The 16,815-nt window shown below is 42.8% G+C and overlaps 1 protein-coding gene across 7 annotated transcripts in view; it reads left to right on the forward strand.

Annotated features, from left to right (window-relative positions):
- The first annotated feature begins 729 nt into the window (after positions 1-729).
- The window catches only part of Igf1 (insulin like growth factor 1), a 75,049-nt gene continuing 58,963 nt past the window's right edge, over positions 730-16,815 (forward strand). The window contains exons 1-2 of one of the 7 annotated variants that reach the window (XM_052753028.1): positions 730-1,378; positions 6,391-6,547. In XM_052753028.1, coding sequence (XP_052608988.1) covers positions 1,316-1,378; positions 6,391-6,547 — 220 coding nt within the window. In that variant the 5' untranslated portion in view covers positions 730-1,315. Of the gene's footprint in view, positions 1,379-1,493; positions 1,598-1,660; positions 2,416-3,137; positions 3,289-5,565; positions 5,885-6,390; positions 6,548-16,815 lie in introns of those variants that run through there. The other 6 variants (XM_052753029.1, XM_052753027.1, XM_052753031.1 and 3 more) reach the window with 6 other exon arrangements.

Raw genomic sequence — 16,815 nt, forward strand, 5'->3', positions numbered from 1 at the left:
CACACCTAGAGAGACGTCCACGGGGAGCACAACGTCTGGTCTGGGCTTTAGTAACCCTCTTTCATAATTCACCTTCTTATCTATTCCCTCTGGAAACCACCGAGAAATAGGTACAAACCGTGTCAACAAAAGATCAGAATTTGATTCTCTACGGCAAAGGCAAGTATACATTATAAATAGCGAAGCAGCTGGCTGGAAGCATGCTGCCAGCCACTTACCCAGTTGAGGGATTTGAATGACATCATAACCCTAGAGAGGGTATTGCTAGCCAGCTGGTATTATTTGGAATATACACACAAAAAAAATGGAGAAAGAAAACACAGTTACCACACACACACACACACACACACACACACACACACACACACACACACACAGAGTTATGCAGAAAAATATGGCCAACGGGGAACCAGTGTGTCCCTCATATCTGTTTCCTTGGGGTTGCAGAGGTGACAGCTTTGTTGAAAAATAAGATCTTTTTTATTTTTCTGTTGGTTCCAGAGCTCAGCATAGTCTTTTTCTCTGCACAAAGCATGATACAGTGTCCTAATGGGAGCCAGCCCACTGCCGCCTGCCTGTCTATAGGTTTTAGGAAATGAGATCATTCCCCTCGCTTAGCAACTAGGACAAGGGGTCACCGGAGCGCTGGCTTTCAAACTAGTTTAGCCCGGTCATTTCAGGGTTAACATCGTTAGACTTTCTGGAGATGATCTTCTCTTCCTTTTTTCTTCTTTTTCAAATTTTGTATTGGCCCTAAAATAAATACAAAATTGCCCCCCTGTCCCACTTAGATCCTCTAATCCTGGTAAGGTGTATTAGCAGGCATGTGTACCTTCATGCCCTGTGGAAAGTTAATCAGAGAACAGACCCTATTTTCTATGGCAGCATCAGTATTTAATGTCTGCTAACCCTGTCAGTAACACACATTCTTTTAAGGGGGAAAAAAAATGCTTCTGTGCTCCAGTTTTTAAAAGCAAAGGTATGATGTTATTTGTCACCGTGCCCAAAAAAGTCCTTACTCGATAACTTTGCCAGAAGAGGGAGAGAGAGGAGGCGAAAGCTCCCCCAGCTGTTTCCTGTCTACAGTGTCTGTGTTTTGGAGATAAATGTGAGGATTTTCTCTAAATCCCTCTTCTGTTTGCTAAATCTCACTGTCACTGCTAAATTCGGAGCAGAGAGAGCCTGCGCAATGGAATAAAGTCCTCAAAATTGAAATGTGACATTGCTCCTCTAACATCTCCCATCTCTCTGGATTTCTTTTTACCTCATTATTCCTGCTCACCAATTCATTTTCAGACTTTGTACTTCAGAAGCAATGGGGAAAATCAGCAGTCTTCCAACTCAATTATTCAAGTGCTGCTCCTGTGATTTCTTGAAGGTAAATATCTCTTATTCTTTGAACTCTTGGGGAATTGTATTTCAACTGTGCACTGTTTTCTTCTGCCTAGAATTGTTATTCGCTTTAGAATTTGCGTTGTTTCAGAACTGGGAGTTATTTACAAATTGCTGAATGTGCATTTCTGTGCGAGCTGTGAAAAGAGCCCCGGGAGATGAATGCAATTGCAGAGATATCGGTCCGGGTAGAAACTGTTGCAAGGTACTTATGATAAACCCTCCACTTCCACAGGGCTTCCGCGCTGCCGTTTTAAAGAGGTTCCTTTAAATCTTGCCTATGGCTCGGGGCTTGAAAGCATGGATGTGAACTTGGGTTTGCTTTTTCTTTCACAGGTGCAGGCGTTTGCTTTTTAAGACCATGTTCCTGTGTGTCTGTCTCTATGTGTGTGTGTGTAATTCGTCAGGACTTTATTTACGAGGCATGTCATAGATTAAAAGTTACATTTTAGACGATAGGAAAGCTTTCTAAATATGCTTTTTTGGAGCCAAGAATCGGGGATTCTCTGCACTTATGCCCAGAAAGTCAAAGTTAAAGTGAAGTTTAATTTGCTTTTCTGAAAAAGAGCGCTTAGACAACTTGCTGTCTTTGCATATTCGGAAAATTTAAACAGATCCACGCTGTGCTCGGAAAGCAGGCGCATTCTGGCGGCTGCTTGTCCAACTTTTCTCTTTGGAAGGGGGCTTTCGTGGACCGAGTCTGGGCTTGGATTTCGAGCTGCAAGCCTCGGCTCTTGCACGGGGTGCAGTAAAGTCTCTTTAGGTGAATCTGGCTGCGGCTGCCGCCGTCAACGCACTGACTTCTCCTTTCCGATCACTGGGTCTAGTTCAAGTTTCCATTCTCAGCAAAATTATATCCTTCCAGACTTGTGTTTTTTCAATTTGCAAGCACTTTTAAGCCGCTGTCGCTGGCTCCTTGGAGGCAGTTGCCGGAGGGCTTAATTCATAAAAGATCCCAGCCACAGAGTGCAGCGTTTCTCGGCTGCTTTCAAACGCATCGTCGCTAGGACTTTTCTTAGGCAAGTAAGTGGCTTGGGAGTTAGGGAGACAACCTTGTCAAGCACTTAATTCTGGCATCCTTGAGATGCCAACAGGCTCCAGCCACCTTACAGGAATGAAGTCAGCGTTCATATACGCTGTGTGGTCTGGCAGCTGGGATTGCGTCTCCCTATTTAAAAGGCTCGTCCAAGAAACCATGGAATGTTACCTCGGCATTCATTGCAAGTTTGGAAAATCCTCTCCAAATGAACTTTCTTTCCAGGCTGGGTCTGCAGAACATTTCAGAAGTGGTGCTAGCAATATGCTTCAAACTTTTTTCCCTCCGTGCTTGCAGCAGGAGATGGTTGGAGGGAGCTGCTGTGTGGCGGTCTTTGAAATGTAATTCAATGAGCACAACTGCCTAGAGCAGTGCACACAGGGCACAGGCTGGCTTTGTACTCTAAGTCTCAAGGTATTTCCCAGTGCTGGAGCCAGGGGAAGGTGGGGGAGGAAGGCAAGGAGCTGGAACTTGGATCACTATTCTGGGTAGCTGAGATAGATAGCCATACAATGGAAATCAGCGTCTTCACTAGGTGGGAGGGAGGGGCAAGGAGGAGGGGGGGGTGGGGGAGGGGGAGGGGGAGGGGGGAGGGGGGAGTGGGGGGGAGTGGAGGGGGGGGTTGACTCGACTCCCAGCTGTGCAGCTTGCTCATGGTTTGAATGGACAAAAGGCAGTTTACCCAGGCTCATAGCATACCTGCCTGGGTGTCCAAATGTAACTAGATGCTTTCACAAACCCCACCCACAAAACAGCACATGTTTTTAAGTCCTGAGTTTTCTATTCACATCAGCCTCATAATACCCACCCTGACCTGCTGTGAAAAAGACCTGGGACGTACCAAAATGACTGCACTTCCAGTGAGTACCTTCTCATGTCTATTGCCCTCACACTTCTGCTGGGCGTTTTCGCTGTCATTCAGACATCTGGAATCAATTGATATCCCACTTGTTTAACACAGGAAGGTCTTTGGAAACGTGGATTTGTGGATGGTCTTTGAGGAAAGTGTTCCAGGTTAGGGATTGGGATTTTTTTTGCCCTGTCTTTCGCAGGCTCTTCCTTGACCTCTTCCTATCACACCCCCTGACTTCTCTCTGTTCCTTTTCCTTGTGGGTGACGAAATAAGGGGCCGAGGAAATGGAGAACATATGGGAAGGCTTATTGGGAACTTTTCTTAGCTCCTAAGCAAGTTCGTTATTGTTTTCTGTTTGGGGAACATGATGTGATAAACTCCGACTCTCTGTGGGTGTGCTGGACTAGTGTCTGAGCTAAAGGAAAATGTACCAGAGGTCCTAGAATTGTAAGTACTGGTATTTATCAGACAGTGTTTTCAGTATAATTCCATGCAGAAAAGAAAGGAAAAATTGGTTAAAGCAATTTTCAGTTTTTAAACTCTAGAGATGTATATGTCTTGCTGGACTTAAAATAACTATTAAAATGTAGTTTGTGACAGCTCATGACAGTCTAAACTTACAAAGGCTGTGAGATTGATTAATAGTTCCTGTGGAGTTGGTCCAAACTAACCATTGCAGGTGGCTGGCCTTCACCACTATCTGAAACTCAGCAGGGATAGGGGGCGGTGTTTCAGAAATGGGTTTGCTGGAGTATTATTCATTCTAGAGCTGACCTGCTGCCAGCGTGTAGGGATGTGTTCTCTAAGACCAATTATGGGGATTACAGGGCTGCCCTTTCACAAAGAGCCATGAAGCCCTGTTGGGTCAGATTTGTTCAGTTTTCCATGAGAAATGCTACAGGGTAAACACCCCTTCATTCTTTTTACAACTAAGAGAACTGAGTGGATATTAGCTCATTTCTAGGAAATCCTGTGCCTTTGGTTGTGTAGAGATGGAGGGCTTCCATGCCGAAGTCCTACTGAGGAAATGTACCGAGGGCTTAACTGAGGTCCTACGTCCTCTATGGGTGCACGCCCTCTTTCATGATGATCTGTAAGTAGAGAGTGTTCCTTTCCTTTACAGCTACTTTACAAGCACTTTGAAATATTTATCTGGTGCTATCAAGAATCAGGGACTTGGGGTTCCTTGCCCCCTCCAAATGCTAAGCTGAAGATCTAGCCACAAAATTGGAAATTTGTTTAAAATAACGGAGCAAAATTTGCCAGGGATGCAGGACCATTAAGTTGAGAATTCACCCAGGACAGGGAAAGTGGTCATAAACAAAATGTCTAGATCTCATTCTCCAAACCAGATGGGATTGAGTGAACTTTCCCCAACCGTGAGGTTCAAAAAGAGCTCTTTTAAAAAATATAGCTTCCAGTGTATTGCCATGACCCCTTTCATAGAGTAGGCCACCTAATAACACGTTGGTGACTCTTCCCATGCTGCTGAAAGCATACGTATCTGGAATGAGGTGAAGCTGTTCCCCTTGGGAGCCTTCCTAGAAGAAAGTCCATGCTGGTTCCACAATCAGCAATATGGAAAACTATTTGTCTGTCTTCCCATGTGTCTGCTTCTTAGAATGAAGAGAGACTTGAGTCACAGGAACCCCGACTTTGGCAGGGGTGCCATTTGGCTATCAGCCATTGACCAACTTGTGCCAAGCAGAGGTCCCTTGATAGATTTTGTTATAAAAGTGATAGAATGATACATGAATGCCTCCCGGAGATTAAGTCAGAATTCCTGTTGCTCAAGAAAAGGCTGCTGCATGATTTGGGTCCAGTGCTCTGCACATAGAAAATCACTATCTGTCTGGACCTTTCTGGATAGTGGACTTGAAGAGAGGGACTTTAGGATGTAAGAACTACTTTTATTTCCTGTTAAAGCTCAGAAAATGATTTCCAAACCTCCTGACCTTCTGCCATCCTCTCCTTTCCCACTTGTCATTCTCTCTCCCAGGCAGACACAGAAACTAGAAACCCTCTTCCCAAGGCAGCCATAAAACATGGACATTTGCTTCTAACCTCCCCAGACTTTCTGGAGAGAAGCTGGACAGAGCAGAATCTGTTGCCTGCCTTGTCTGAGGGTGGGTCATTGGCCCTTTCTTCCAGAGAGGCCCTGAATCCAGCACCCACGACTTAGAAATGTTTCCCAAAGGGGCAGAGAATAATCAGGAGAGGCAAAACGTGCTGGGTTTCCCACCTCAGCCTGATGTCATTAAACCGTACTGCTCATGCTCCATTAAACTGAAGCGTAACAGCAGCAGCAGCAGCAGCAGCAGACAAAAGGGTTTCCCCTCATTTTGGAGTCTTTTTCTTGAAGGCTCTCTCCTCATCTAAACCTTTAGTTAATAAATAAAGGCCTCGTGACTTTCTCCTGTCATCCTGCACTTACTATAGAGGTCCAGACTATGTCCTTCACGGTGTTTAAGGAAAAGCATCGGATCTTTCTGTCACTGTGCTGTGTGAGAGACAATTTCATCCCTAAGTCCTCACGTTCTTCCTCTCTCTGGATTGCTTATTTGCTTTCCACTTGTGGCAGGGCTAACTGCTGATGTTCTCAGGTGAGCCACCTCGTCCTCTTCCCCAACTCCTGTTCTCTCTCCCTCCCTCACCCCCTGCTCGCCCTCTGAAAAGCTGTAATGATGTATTTTCACAATGCCTTTCTGGCCACTGTCAAATCTTCGTAATCTATAGGCAGAAAATGATGCCCCAGTTCATTTAGTATTTTGATCAATAATAAATATAATGATATATGTGTCCTTTGCAGAGAGCCGTGTTTTAGAGCATTTAGATGGAAACAGTTTGACCACAAAGCTGAGCAAATTGAACTTTTGATAATTGAGATGTTTTATCAGGTTCAGGAGGACTTCTGGAGGTCAAAGGGACTAAACATAGGTTGTCTGATGTCAAGATATGCTCAGGCCAGGACCCGCAGGGGCCCTTCTTGCCGCATTGCCAGAGAATTTTGATGAGTGATGACATGGACATCCTAAGAGTCAGTGCATCCCTGCCCCACCCTTTCTGGACCCAGAAGGATACCTGATCCTCCTTTTCTCCCCTCTGGCAGATAAAGGTCCACATCATGCCGTCTACACATCTCTTCTACCTGGCCCTCTGTTTGCTCACCTTCACCAGCTCTACTACAGCTGCACCGGAGACCCTCTGCGGGGCTGAGCTGGTGGACGCTCTTCAATTCGTGTGTGGACCGAGGGGCTTTTACTTCAGTGAGTAACTCTCCCGCACCCACTCCCACCACCCTTCTCCAGGCTACTACAGTTCTAAAGTATATGGGTTTGTGGATTTACAACTGCAGGGATTGTATGAATAACTGAATGACTGGCCATGGCTGAGCCATCCTCAGCCCAAGATTCCTCCCCTCAAAGTATGCATAGTGTTTCAGGAGGGCTTTGGCGGGTTTGGGAGATTTAGGGTGGAATTTTCTTCCTTAAGAGTTTTGCTTCCTCATGGGTCTTTCTCCAGCTTATGGTCTACCCCCATTCTCCTATCCTTGCTAATGAAGAATAGGACAGAACAGCCCTGGAGGATAGGAGGTTTTGTTCTTAGACCTTTGGGAGCATATATAAACATTTGGAAGACATGCAGGATTACTTTGAGTGTTCTGTGATCTATAATAAAATGATAAGGATCCCCCACCCCCAAATTCATGTGAACTTGAGAAATAAATTAAATGGAGAGCAAATTAGATGTCTCCATGTGATACAAAGTCACCAGGAGTGGACAGAAGGTGATCTTTGCCAAGACATGTTTGTAAATATAGAGGCTTCTAACTGCACACTGGAGTGGCATACCAAAATGCTCTCCTTGGAAATTGACCTTGATATTTTGTCACTACTTCCCTTTGATGTAGTTCTTCCCTGGGTGTCATATCCACCTGGAGAGGACTCTTTGAAAAAGTCAGCATTGCATATCTTATCAATAGGTCTCAGACAGTAAGAAAGTCAACAGTCAGTGAAAAAGAGACAAAGGAGTCAATGTCTGTAAATAACACACACCAAGTCAATGACTACCAAGGCAAGGGATCACTTGAAAACAATCTACCCCACACACCTCCATCTCGCAGCACATTATAATGCAGTGAAAAACTGAGAGACAGATGTGAACTCTGTACATTTCTTTGTAAGTTTAAAGAGTTCCAAGAAACTGGGGCATGAATCATTCCTCAGGGTTCCTATCACTCACGTGCAGACAGATTACCTCAGTGACCTACCAAGCTTTGCATAGCTCTTGTATGATTCACATTCTAAAAGTCTCTCTTGAGGCAGGTGGTAATGGTGGTGGCGGGTGGTGGGGGTGGGGTGGGGGGGTGGGGGGTGGGAGGTGGTGGGTGATGGTGGTGGTGGTGGTGGTGGTGTGTGTGTGTGTAAGAATGAGGTAAAAGTTTATGCATACAAGTCTGGAGATGGGCAAGGGAAGTACTAAGGAGACTGGTAATGCTCCTTTACCATGGTTTTAGCAAAATAAAATAAAAAAGACAAGTGACAGAATATCATCAAAGAGTCAAACATGCTTTTAGCTATTGGAATGGAAAAATGTCCACTTGGTGCTTCCTGTCAGTCCTTTATTTTAATACATTCACTTAAAATTCTGACAATGAAATAGTTTCATCTAGTTCTCTGTTGGAGGGTAAATGAATAAATTTATTGGGTGGGTGATTTTTTTTTAATACCAGACTTGCTTCATCTTTAAAAATGTTCTAGAGAAGGTGACCATGAGTCGTCAACATGACAAACAATGAGTTGTGATCATTCTATAATTTGCTACCATTGATCCACGTTTTCACTTTGAAAAGCATGAGCGGTTCTCACCTCTGGTTCCCAAGGACTTGGTCTTGCCTTGGTAACCCACTTGTTCAAGTTCCTTTCATCCAGTTCACTGATCATTTCCAAGCTTGCAAGTGCCCTCTCTTTAGTGCCAGGTGGAATTGTAAAACTCATCATCATGTCCCCAGGATTTCCATATATGGTCTATGACTACTGGATTTTTCCATGCCTGTGATGTTTGCAGTAGATAATGAAAACTAAGACAAGAAATAATGAATCAACACTAGATAACTGGCCAGTACTTTTATATGTTCACACAGACACTTGAGCAATGAACCCTGACAATGGAAACAAATTTTAATGCACTGAAAAGGTCTTTGCATCTGATCACTACAAGGATCAAATTTTAGTAAATGTGTTTAACATATACTTAATAACTCAAAATAAAAGGAATCCATATAGCCACTTGATATTTAAAGCAGGAGACTGGTAATGTGTATTTACCATGATTTTGGCAAAATAAAATAAGACAAGTGACAGAATATCATAAAAGAATTCTGGACAAAAATGGCTTTGTGAAACATGTGCTATATCCAATTCTGCCATTAAGGGTATTTCATTCTTTTTTTAAAATCATATTCTGCCTTATAGGTATCCATTGATCTAAGCTAAATCCCCTGTCTGCCTCTGTTCCTTAAGCACAAAGGTATTCTTGATAGCTTTGTGTTCAACACCACAACCTTTCTACCTGAGAAAAGCTGGTTCTTTTCAGTTGGTTTAGTTTACTTCAGAACACTGGGGGAGCATCTGCTGGGCAGTAGCAGAAGGTACAGCCAAAATGCCCAGAGATGAATTAGAGACTGACTGACCTTGCCTTTAGAGCAAGAGTCTAGACAGAGGTTAGAAAAAAAGTGTGCATATCATATGCTGTAGGAGAAAAAAACCTTGGGAGAAAAGTGTATATTCTTAATGCTTTCCCTAAATATCCATCTCACGTATGGCATGTCTTCATGAAGCTCTGCCCTCTGAGTGAACCCCTCAAAGGCCATAGCTATTTATTTTTGAAGGTCGGGGTCAAGTTCAATGTCTGACTGATACAGTAGTTGCTGGTATTTATAAATTTAAACTGGCAAGACTGAATCCAAGTAAACATAATAGAACTGCTTCTGTGGGACCCTCATAGTAAGGACCATGACGAATTATGACTGCCAAATATTTGGGGACAGGCTTCTCAACTCATGCCTACCCAGTTATTTGATGAAACTGTTTCGCTTTGCCCCCACTGAATGCAATGTATGTATTCCAACAAGAACTTAGAAGCTGTACTTTGGCCATCCCCAAGCTACACTGATGGTCTGTTTTGTTCCTGAGCCAATTATTCTTAGAGGCATTAACTGTTGTCAACAAATTTTATTGAGTTTCCTTTCCATCCCCTGAGATTTACTGTGTGTGGCAAAGTCAGTCCTAAGCATTTACAGTCATCAAAGCACCTTTTAAAAGGAAGCACTCTCCGCATGGCTGTCCCTCCAAGACACTTACTGAGTTTTCCTCTTATTTCCAAAGTTTGTTTTTTGTGCCCATATCATTTTATTTTAACCTGTTTCAACTCTACTTTGGAAGTATATATTTCTCTTAATAGTGGAAGGAAGTGTCTGATCTGGGGTTGATAATCTAAACATCTGAGAGAAATTTGCCTCCATCTTTACTTTTTGGATAATACAAAATATTTAACAAGGAGGGGTTTTGAATCCTATTAGAATTGTTCTAAGTAAGTTTTTCATTTGTTTGTTTGGCAATTCTTGCTTTGGTAGACTGACCCAATTTTGCAAATGAGTGCGTATTCCTCTCTAGCCCAAGTTCTGTGGGAGCGCAGCAGACACAACCTTCTGGATGACGGTGTGTGAGTATCTTCCAGCAGAAGCAGAACAGTTGATCCAAAATGAATGCAGCTTCCCCAGACAGTTTACAAAATGAAGACCCCAAGGAAGAGCTAATTATGGCTTCTTCCCCATGTACCATAGACAGAGCGTGTCAATCAGGCTTATGCTGTCTTGGTCCTGTGGGGAGTGGGGTGCCATTGTGGAGGCAAAAGCTCACTAGGCAAGAGCTCTGTATTAACTCACCCATGTGCTGGAACACACACAGAAGAGGGCCCATTATAACTTTGTTTTGTCTGAAGCACACCGCATGGGTAAAACAAAATGGGAAAAGTTAAGCTTGCCACAGGTATAACTTTTGATAACTATGGTGATTATAACCATTTTAAGATGCTGTTTGGGAACTTCTGGAATTTTTCCCCTTTGAGGTATTTAAGAAGTTGACAGGCAACCAACCACCTTGAATGGTTTCAATTAAGAACAACCAGAAGAAAGAGAGGTTCTGGGGTCCTTTTTAGTTTAAGAGTCTATAAACAGTCTCTTAAATAAACTGTATATGCTTGACCTCAGGCGGTCTTGGGGGAAGGAGAAGTAAATCAATTAGAAAAGAAAGTTGGAAACCCTTTCAGTTACCCAGATTTATGGCTTTAGTAAAACATCCCTACAATGCATGCTTATTAAGACCAGATCTGAATAAACCATGACATCCTTCATGTGTTAAAGCATACTGTTTTTAAAGAGTTTAAGTGAAACTTTGCAATTAGCTTTCATTGTTATTGATTGCACAAACCTTCCTAGGTTTGGGTTATTATTATGAACTCAGGCTTCTTTCCTTTGATATACAGAGCTCATAAAACTACCCCCAGACCTGTCAATCATTATTTGTGTGACTTTGGCTGGCATTTAAACTTCCTGGGCTGAAATGTCCTTGTCTGTAAAGCAAGGGGGATTTGTTAAAGTAAATGACTTTTAACTTTAATGGACGACCTCTAGGTTGCGAGCAACAAGCATTCACGCTATTGAAGAAAGGAGAACCCTGGATTTAACTAGTGACCAAGGAACATTTAGCTTCTTTTGTCTTCTTGACATCATTTCGGTTGGTCCCCAAAGGTAGGCAATCTGCTCACTTCAAGAAATGAGAGCCAGCTGCTCTGCTATATTTTAATTTGGGCTTTAGGTCTCCAAGGACAGAACAGAAACTCAGACATGGCCACAAACTCCCAGGTCATAAGCCCAAGGTTGACATTTCTCTTTGTTACCGAGGACTGTCTGGTGATTGTCATCTTTGCGCTTTCACCTCGCCTCAACTTTCAGAAGCAGTGAGGAAGTCTGTCCATTAGCATGGAAGAGGACCCTATGAATCTATCCAAAGCCTTTTGGCAGCCTGTTAGATACAGTCTGTCCAATAGAAGAAGAATGGAGTATTCAAAAAGACACATAGCGACCATTAGCTTTGCTTTGGGGCCAGTGTGGACTCTGAGCTCCATCCATGTACATTTCTTTACACACAGCACCCATCTGGGGATGCCAGGCATGCATTTGTGTGAGTGCTGGTCCATGTTAGGGGTGAGTGCGGTCACTGCCTGTGGAAAAACTATTCTCTTTGAAATTGATACATCTGGAATTGACCTTATAACCTTGCCCTTATTTTTACATGGAGCTAATAGGCCACAGGTATGGTTTGGAAAAAAAAAAGGCATTGGGCTTTTATCTTGACCCGCAAATGCTTTCTACTACTTTTTAAAATAGACCCAAGAAGACTCGTCTGTAGGACTAAGAAAATGATCGTTACTGTGTGAAATTAGAAAATAGTTTTCAATTTTATGGCATGTTAATATTGGTTAAGACGGCCTTCTCCTGGATGGAGTACTATAAACAGGAGAATGAAGGGTTCAAGGGCAAAAATGTTGGCCTCATTTGACAAAAATCCAGGGTTGAGTTTTAGCTCTGTAACTTACTCTAGGAGACCTTGAGCAAGCTCCTTAACCACACTGTGCCTCAATTTCTTCATTTGTAAAATGGGACCTCCTTATAGTATTGATATTAGGGTTAAATGAGCTAATAGATTATAATCTTAGTTTTGAATGGTGGCTGGCACATAGAGGTACCACACTCGTTAGCTAGTGAATTTATTTTACTCTCTCCTTGGACTCAGTTGCAGAATCCACTGTGAAAAATAAGATCTCTGAAAAGTCTAGTTAGCTCTGCACTCACACTTTTTCCACTTTGGGGCAACTGATAAAATAATTGGTAGTAACAGTTATGGGAATCTTCTTAGTATTGATGACAAGAAAAATTATTGGCTTGCACCACATTTACTTTTTTCAAAATCCATTTGCTCTTCCATTTTGTCTCTATCCCCATTTTGACAGGCAAAGATGATTATTGCATTAGACAAGTAAGGAGTGTAAGATATGGACTGTGCAGATGCTCAGCAGGTCGCATTGTCACGCAAGTATGAAGATGTAAAGCCAGATGTGGTAGCACAAGCCTACGGTTCTAGTGTTCTAATAAGGAGACGTGGGAAGCAGAGATGGGAAAAGCCCTAGAGGCTTGCAGTCCAGCTAGTCTGACATGTACAGTGACAAGACACCCCGCACAGAATAGACACACACAACACACACACACACACACACACACACACACACACACACACACACACACACACACACACACAAAATGAAATGAAAGGTATGGAGATTTTGAAACTTGATGGACCAAAAAAACAGACCTGCAACTTCTTGTCTATATGCAATATGCCCATTTGGTCCCTTGCACAGTTTTGTAGTCTAGGGAAATGCTCCCCAAATCACAGACATCCTCTGGAAAATAAGGAGTAAGAGCCTTGGTAGAAAGCAGCTGGTTTTCAACATTTTCTTGAAATGAGGCCTGGGAGGGGAGGTTCCTTGTAATGAACCTGCATTTTACCCCAGGGACCATTAAGAAAATACCAGTGGGATTTCCTCAGAGTAAAAAGGAAAAGTTTCCTTTGATTCGAGATAAGTACTGTACAAGAAGTTTCACAGGATCCCCTTAGACAGTACATGGCCCCTTTCCTGTGAGCACCAGGAAGCCTTACGTATCACTCACTGGTTGCATTTTCTTCTTCTTCTATCAGAAAACCTCAAATGTTTCCTTTCTTGCAGCTTTTAGTCTGGAAGGGTTTTTTTTTTTTTTTTTCACAGTGAATTACCAAAAGGCTATTTAGTTGGGCCGAACATCTCTTGTGGGATACTGGGAAAGTGGAGTCAAAAGTTATGCAGTACTATGACAGGCAGTGGGAGCCTTAGAGGGGTGGGAACAGCCAGTGGCTGAGAACACATGACCTCTATCGATGCAATGAGTATCTCAACAGACTGTTAGAGACCGTGGTTTCAGAAGGTCTCACATCAGCAGTGGCGGTAGGTCCAAGAGAGAGAGAGCATTATATGACTTCAGTGTTCTTCCAACTCTCTTGTCCAGACACCACATGCCATGCCAGCATCCTTTATGCGCTCCATCAGAGCCAATCCCATCTCTCCAGAAGCCTTCCTTTGGATTTCAAAGCCCACAGCAAAGAACCAGATACATTGAAGACACGCACAAGGGTCTCTCTCAAGGAGATTCCCCAATTGTCCTTAATAACGGGCCACAAAGGCTTGGATCTCGCATGTAGCCAGATGCCTTTGACGACCATGGTGGCAAACTGTCCTGTTTGCACCAAGCTGTTACCCTGGCACCATTCCATCCCACACCTTTCTTTGAATCTTCATGAGCTCTTACATTCCCAAAGAATTATTTTGGTTGCCTGCAAAGTTCAAACCTCTTATTAACTGTTAGACCAAGGAGACGACATCACAGAGTTTTGTTTGTCTTTATCTATATGTGAGATCATGTTTAAAACATAGCAAAGAGCTGTTATTTGACATGCAATTCCCTAACTGTAGCAAGTTATATGCCTATTTAATGCATTGTTTAGTCTCACATTGGCTAGAGACATTTAAAGAGGCACTTGGCAAGCTCTGGGTTTTCATTCTTGGCATAACTGCTCCTTTTAGTTTTCCACTGAACCTTAGATACCAAGAGAAACCCTGCGCTTGCTTTACATCTGGCGTATTGCTTTGTGTAATTCACCAGACCCTTTGCACGTGGCCCTCTGAATTTGTCCTAAGGTAATTAATGGCTTTGCAATATTTGATCAGCAGAAGCGGAGACACAAAGAGAAATTGTGCAACCCAGAAGAGACCACACAGTCTTTTAAATTAAAACCTTTTGCTTTAAATGTTCAGGCATTCTGCAGGAATAGTAATTTCCATTTCAAAAGAAAAAAAACTTATACTGAAATCCCGGGAAGATACTTAAGAACCTGATAATTGATCAAATATATGTATTTCTATCTGTCTTTTAAAGCTACCTGATTAGTGAAAGGAGAATATTAAACCCTGCTACAAGCTTGGAAATCTTTGAAAATAATCTTATCAACATTAAAACAGAGGGACGTTATGTATTCAAGATCACATAGCTAATGAGTGGTGGTAGGAGGTATGTTGATTCCTTTTCTTCTGACCCCAACACAGCTTTCCTCCAGGTGATAGCAATTAATCATGCCTATGTGAAATTACCTGGTAACTTAAAACGACCCGGGGAGGCATAAAATCAAGTTCATCCAAATGAACAGTCCCAGGCAACCCCTTCATTCTAATCAACTCACCTGAGAGTTAACGATTTGTTCCCTTGTGGCAGAAGTATTCATAAATTAAAGCCATCCCCTGCCTGTCTGGATCTATGGTGTACAATGCCTTCAGATGTGCTTTGGGCATTGAAGGCCACTTAAGGTTGTAATTTAGGTTATTATTGTATATTATGATATTTCGATCCTCTGGCTACTCTCTCCAATGTCAACTTTGGTAGAACTGCTTTGGAATGACTTAGCTTAGCAAAGCTGCATTCCTGGAAAATCTGAAACAGCCTGATGAGTTGTAGGATCAGTTGTCAGGTTTTGGGTTTTTTTTTTAGATTTCTCTGTCTCATGCAAAAAAAAAAAAAAAATTTACACCTGATTTCTTTTCAGACTCTCAAGCAAATACTTTATGAATCCCTAACTGTTTGTGGTCTTTATGGGGTGCCAGGAAAGGCTATCTAAGGGGCATGTTTAAGCTAAAGTTTGGTTACACTGTGTCAGAGTTGTCAGGCAATTCTGTGTTTCTGGGAAGATGGCCCTACCTCTGTGCCATTTACCCTGATGAAATGGGTCTTTCATCAGAAGCAAGCAATTTAGAAAGACTGTGTGGAGCCAACCACGTGGAGCCAACTCCTGACTATCCATGAAACTGGGCGAAGGAGCACAAGAGTTAGAACTCCGGGTTAAATGGATTAGGGGACCCTGAGGATGTCTTTTCTTCCATCTCCCTGCTACTTTATGAACCCAGGCAGCATGTTCTGAAATCATACTTCATTCTTCAAACAGCTCTTCCTTTCCTTTGGAATGGTATTAGCAATAGGAGCTTCAACTGCAGGCCTACTGAAGTTCGGGGTCTGGTAACTTCTGCTGAAGGAGAGGCCTGTCCAGTGCGTTAGAGTAGGTTCATCGAAATACAATTGGCTCCTACCAATGCCAGGAGTTCCATCATCCCAGTTGTAATGGACTCAAGTTACTCCAGATACTGCCTAATATATTTGGGGAGCAAAATTACCCCCAATTCTGAACGACTGAACTAGAAAAACTCTAGAAGAGAAACAACTAATAAAGTGGAGGAAAACCGTGTATAAAATTAGAAATAACACACCACCTAGGAAGCCTTCCTAAATGACGGGATTATGGACTCAGTCCTTAGTTACTGAGTTGGGAACTGATGGCCCGTTGCCTGGAGTAGGCGATGGGAAGACAGTGGAATTTTGAAAACTTTTCTGTGGAAACATACAGCTCTTTCTATGTGCTATCCGAAATCATTTGCAGGCTTTCCTTCTTGTCTTGCAGCCATAGAACTCATTCATTTGTGGTGAGAGACGTAAGGGCAAAAAGAAATGGTCAACACGAGGCTGTAGGCTTGAGAAGTTAGACTGAGGTCACCTGAAGCCAGAGTAAAGGAAGCTGGTGACACAGAGTCAAGTCACCTCTGTGACTGTGGCTTCCTTTCTTAGACCCCTAATAAATAAACTCTCTATTCTTCACTAGCAAAAGGCCTAGTTCTAAGTAAATGGCCATTTTTTCCCCTCAGCCTTTGCGATGCCTTTCCTGAATATCACCAGACTCATTTTGTTGTCCAGAAAGCCAGCAGTCCCACGTTGAGTCTGACCCAAATTACCTACTGAACAGCTCTGTGATCTTGGGGAACTCACTCTGATCTTGAGCCTCCCATTCCTCATCATAAAATGTGAATAAAAATATTACTCCTCAGAACCGTTCTGAGACGCAGCCACAGAAGGGCTTCGGAAGCTGAAGGGGCTATCCTTCAACTATGTCATTCTTAAGAGACTGAATAAGACACTTAGCCTTCTGTCTTTACGCATGGCCGACAATTCAGTTCAATGGTTTGATTTCGGTAAAAACTTTCTGCAATACTTATAATCTAGAAAAGTTAATTCAGTCATGTATTTTCCTCTAACTTCTTAATTAAAGGTAACAGCATGCCGGTGTCTCCTTCTCACTCATCTCCTTGTACTTAGAAAGACCACTTGGTGACAGTTTTATTTTCTCTTGTTGGAAGAACTAGATGAAGCCTCTTATGTTACCGCGTGAAGGCTGCTGAGAGTTTGTCCACTAAGAGGTGGCCAGGTCGTCACTGAAGTAGCACACGTAAGCAAAAGATGTCTGTTCCCTGGAGTCAGCTATTAGTGAACCCTGCTTAGCCTCAA

The sequence above is a fragment of the Peromyscus californicus genome, unplaced genomic scaffold (genome assembly GCF_007827085.1).
Source record: "Peromyscus californicus insignis strain IS unplaced genomic scaffold, ASM782708v3 Scaffold_24__1_contigs__length_46423439, whole genome shotgun sequence".
Lineage (NCBI taxonomy): Eukaryota > Metazoa > Chordata > Mammalia > Rodentia > Cricetidae > Peromyscus > Peromyscus californicus.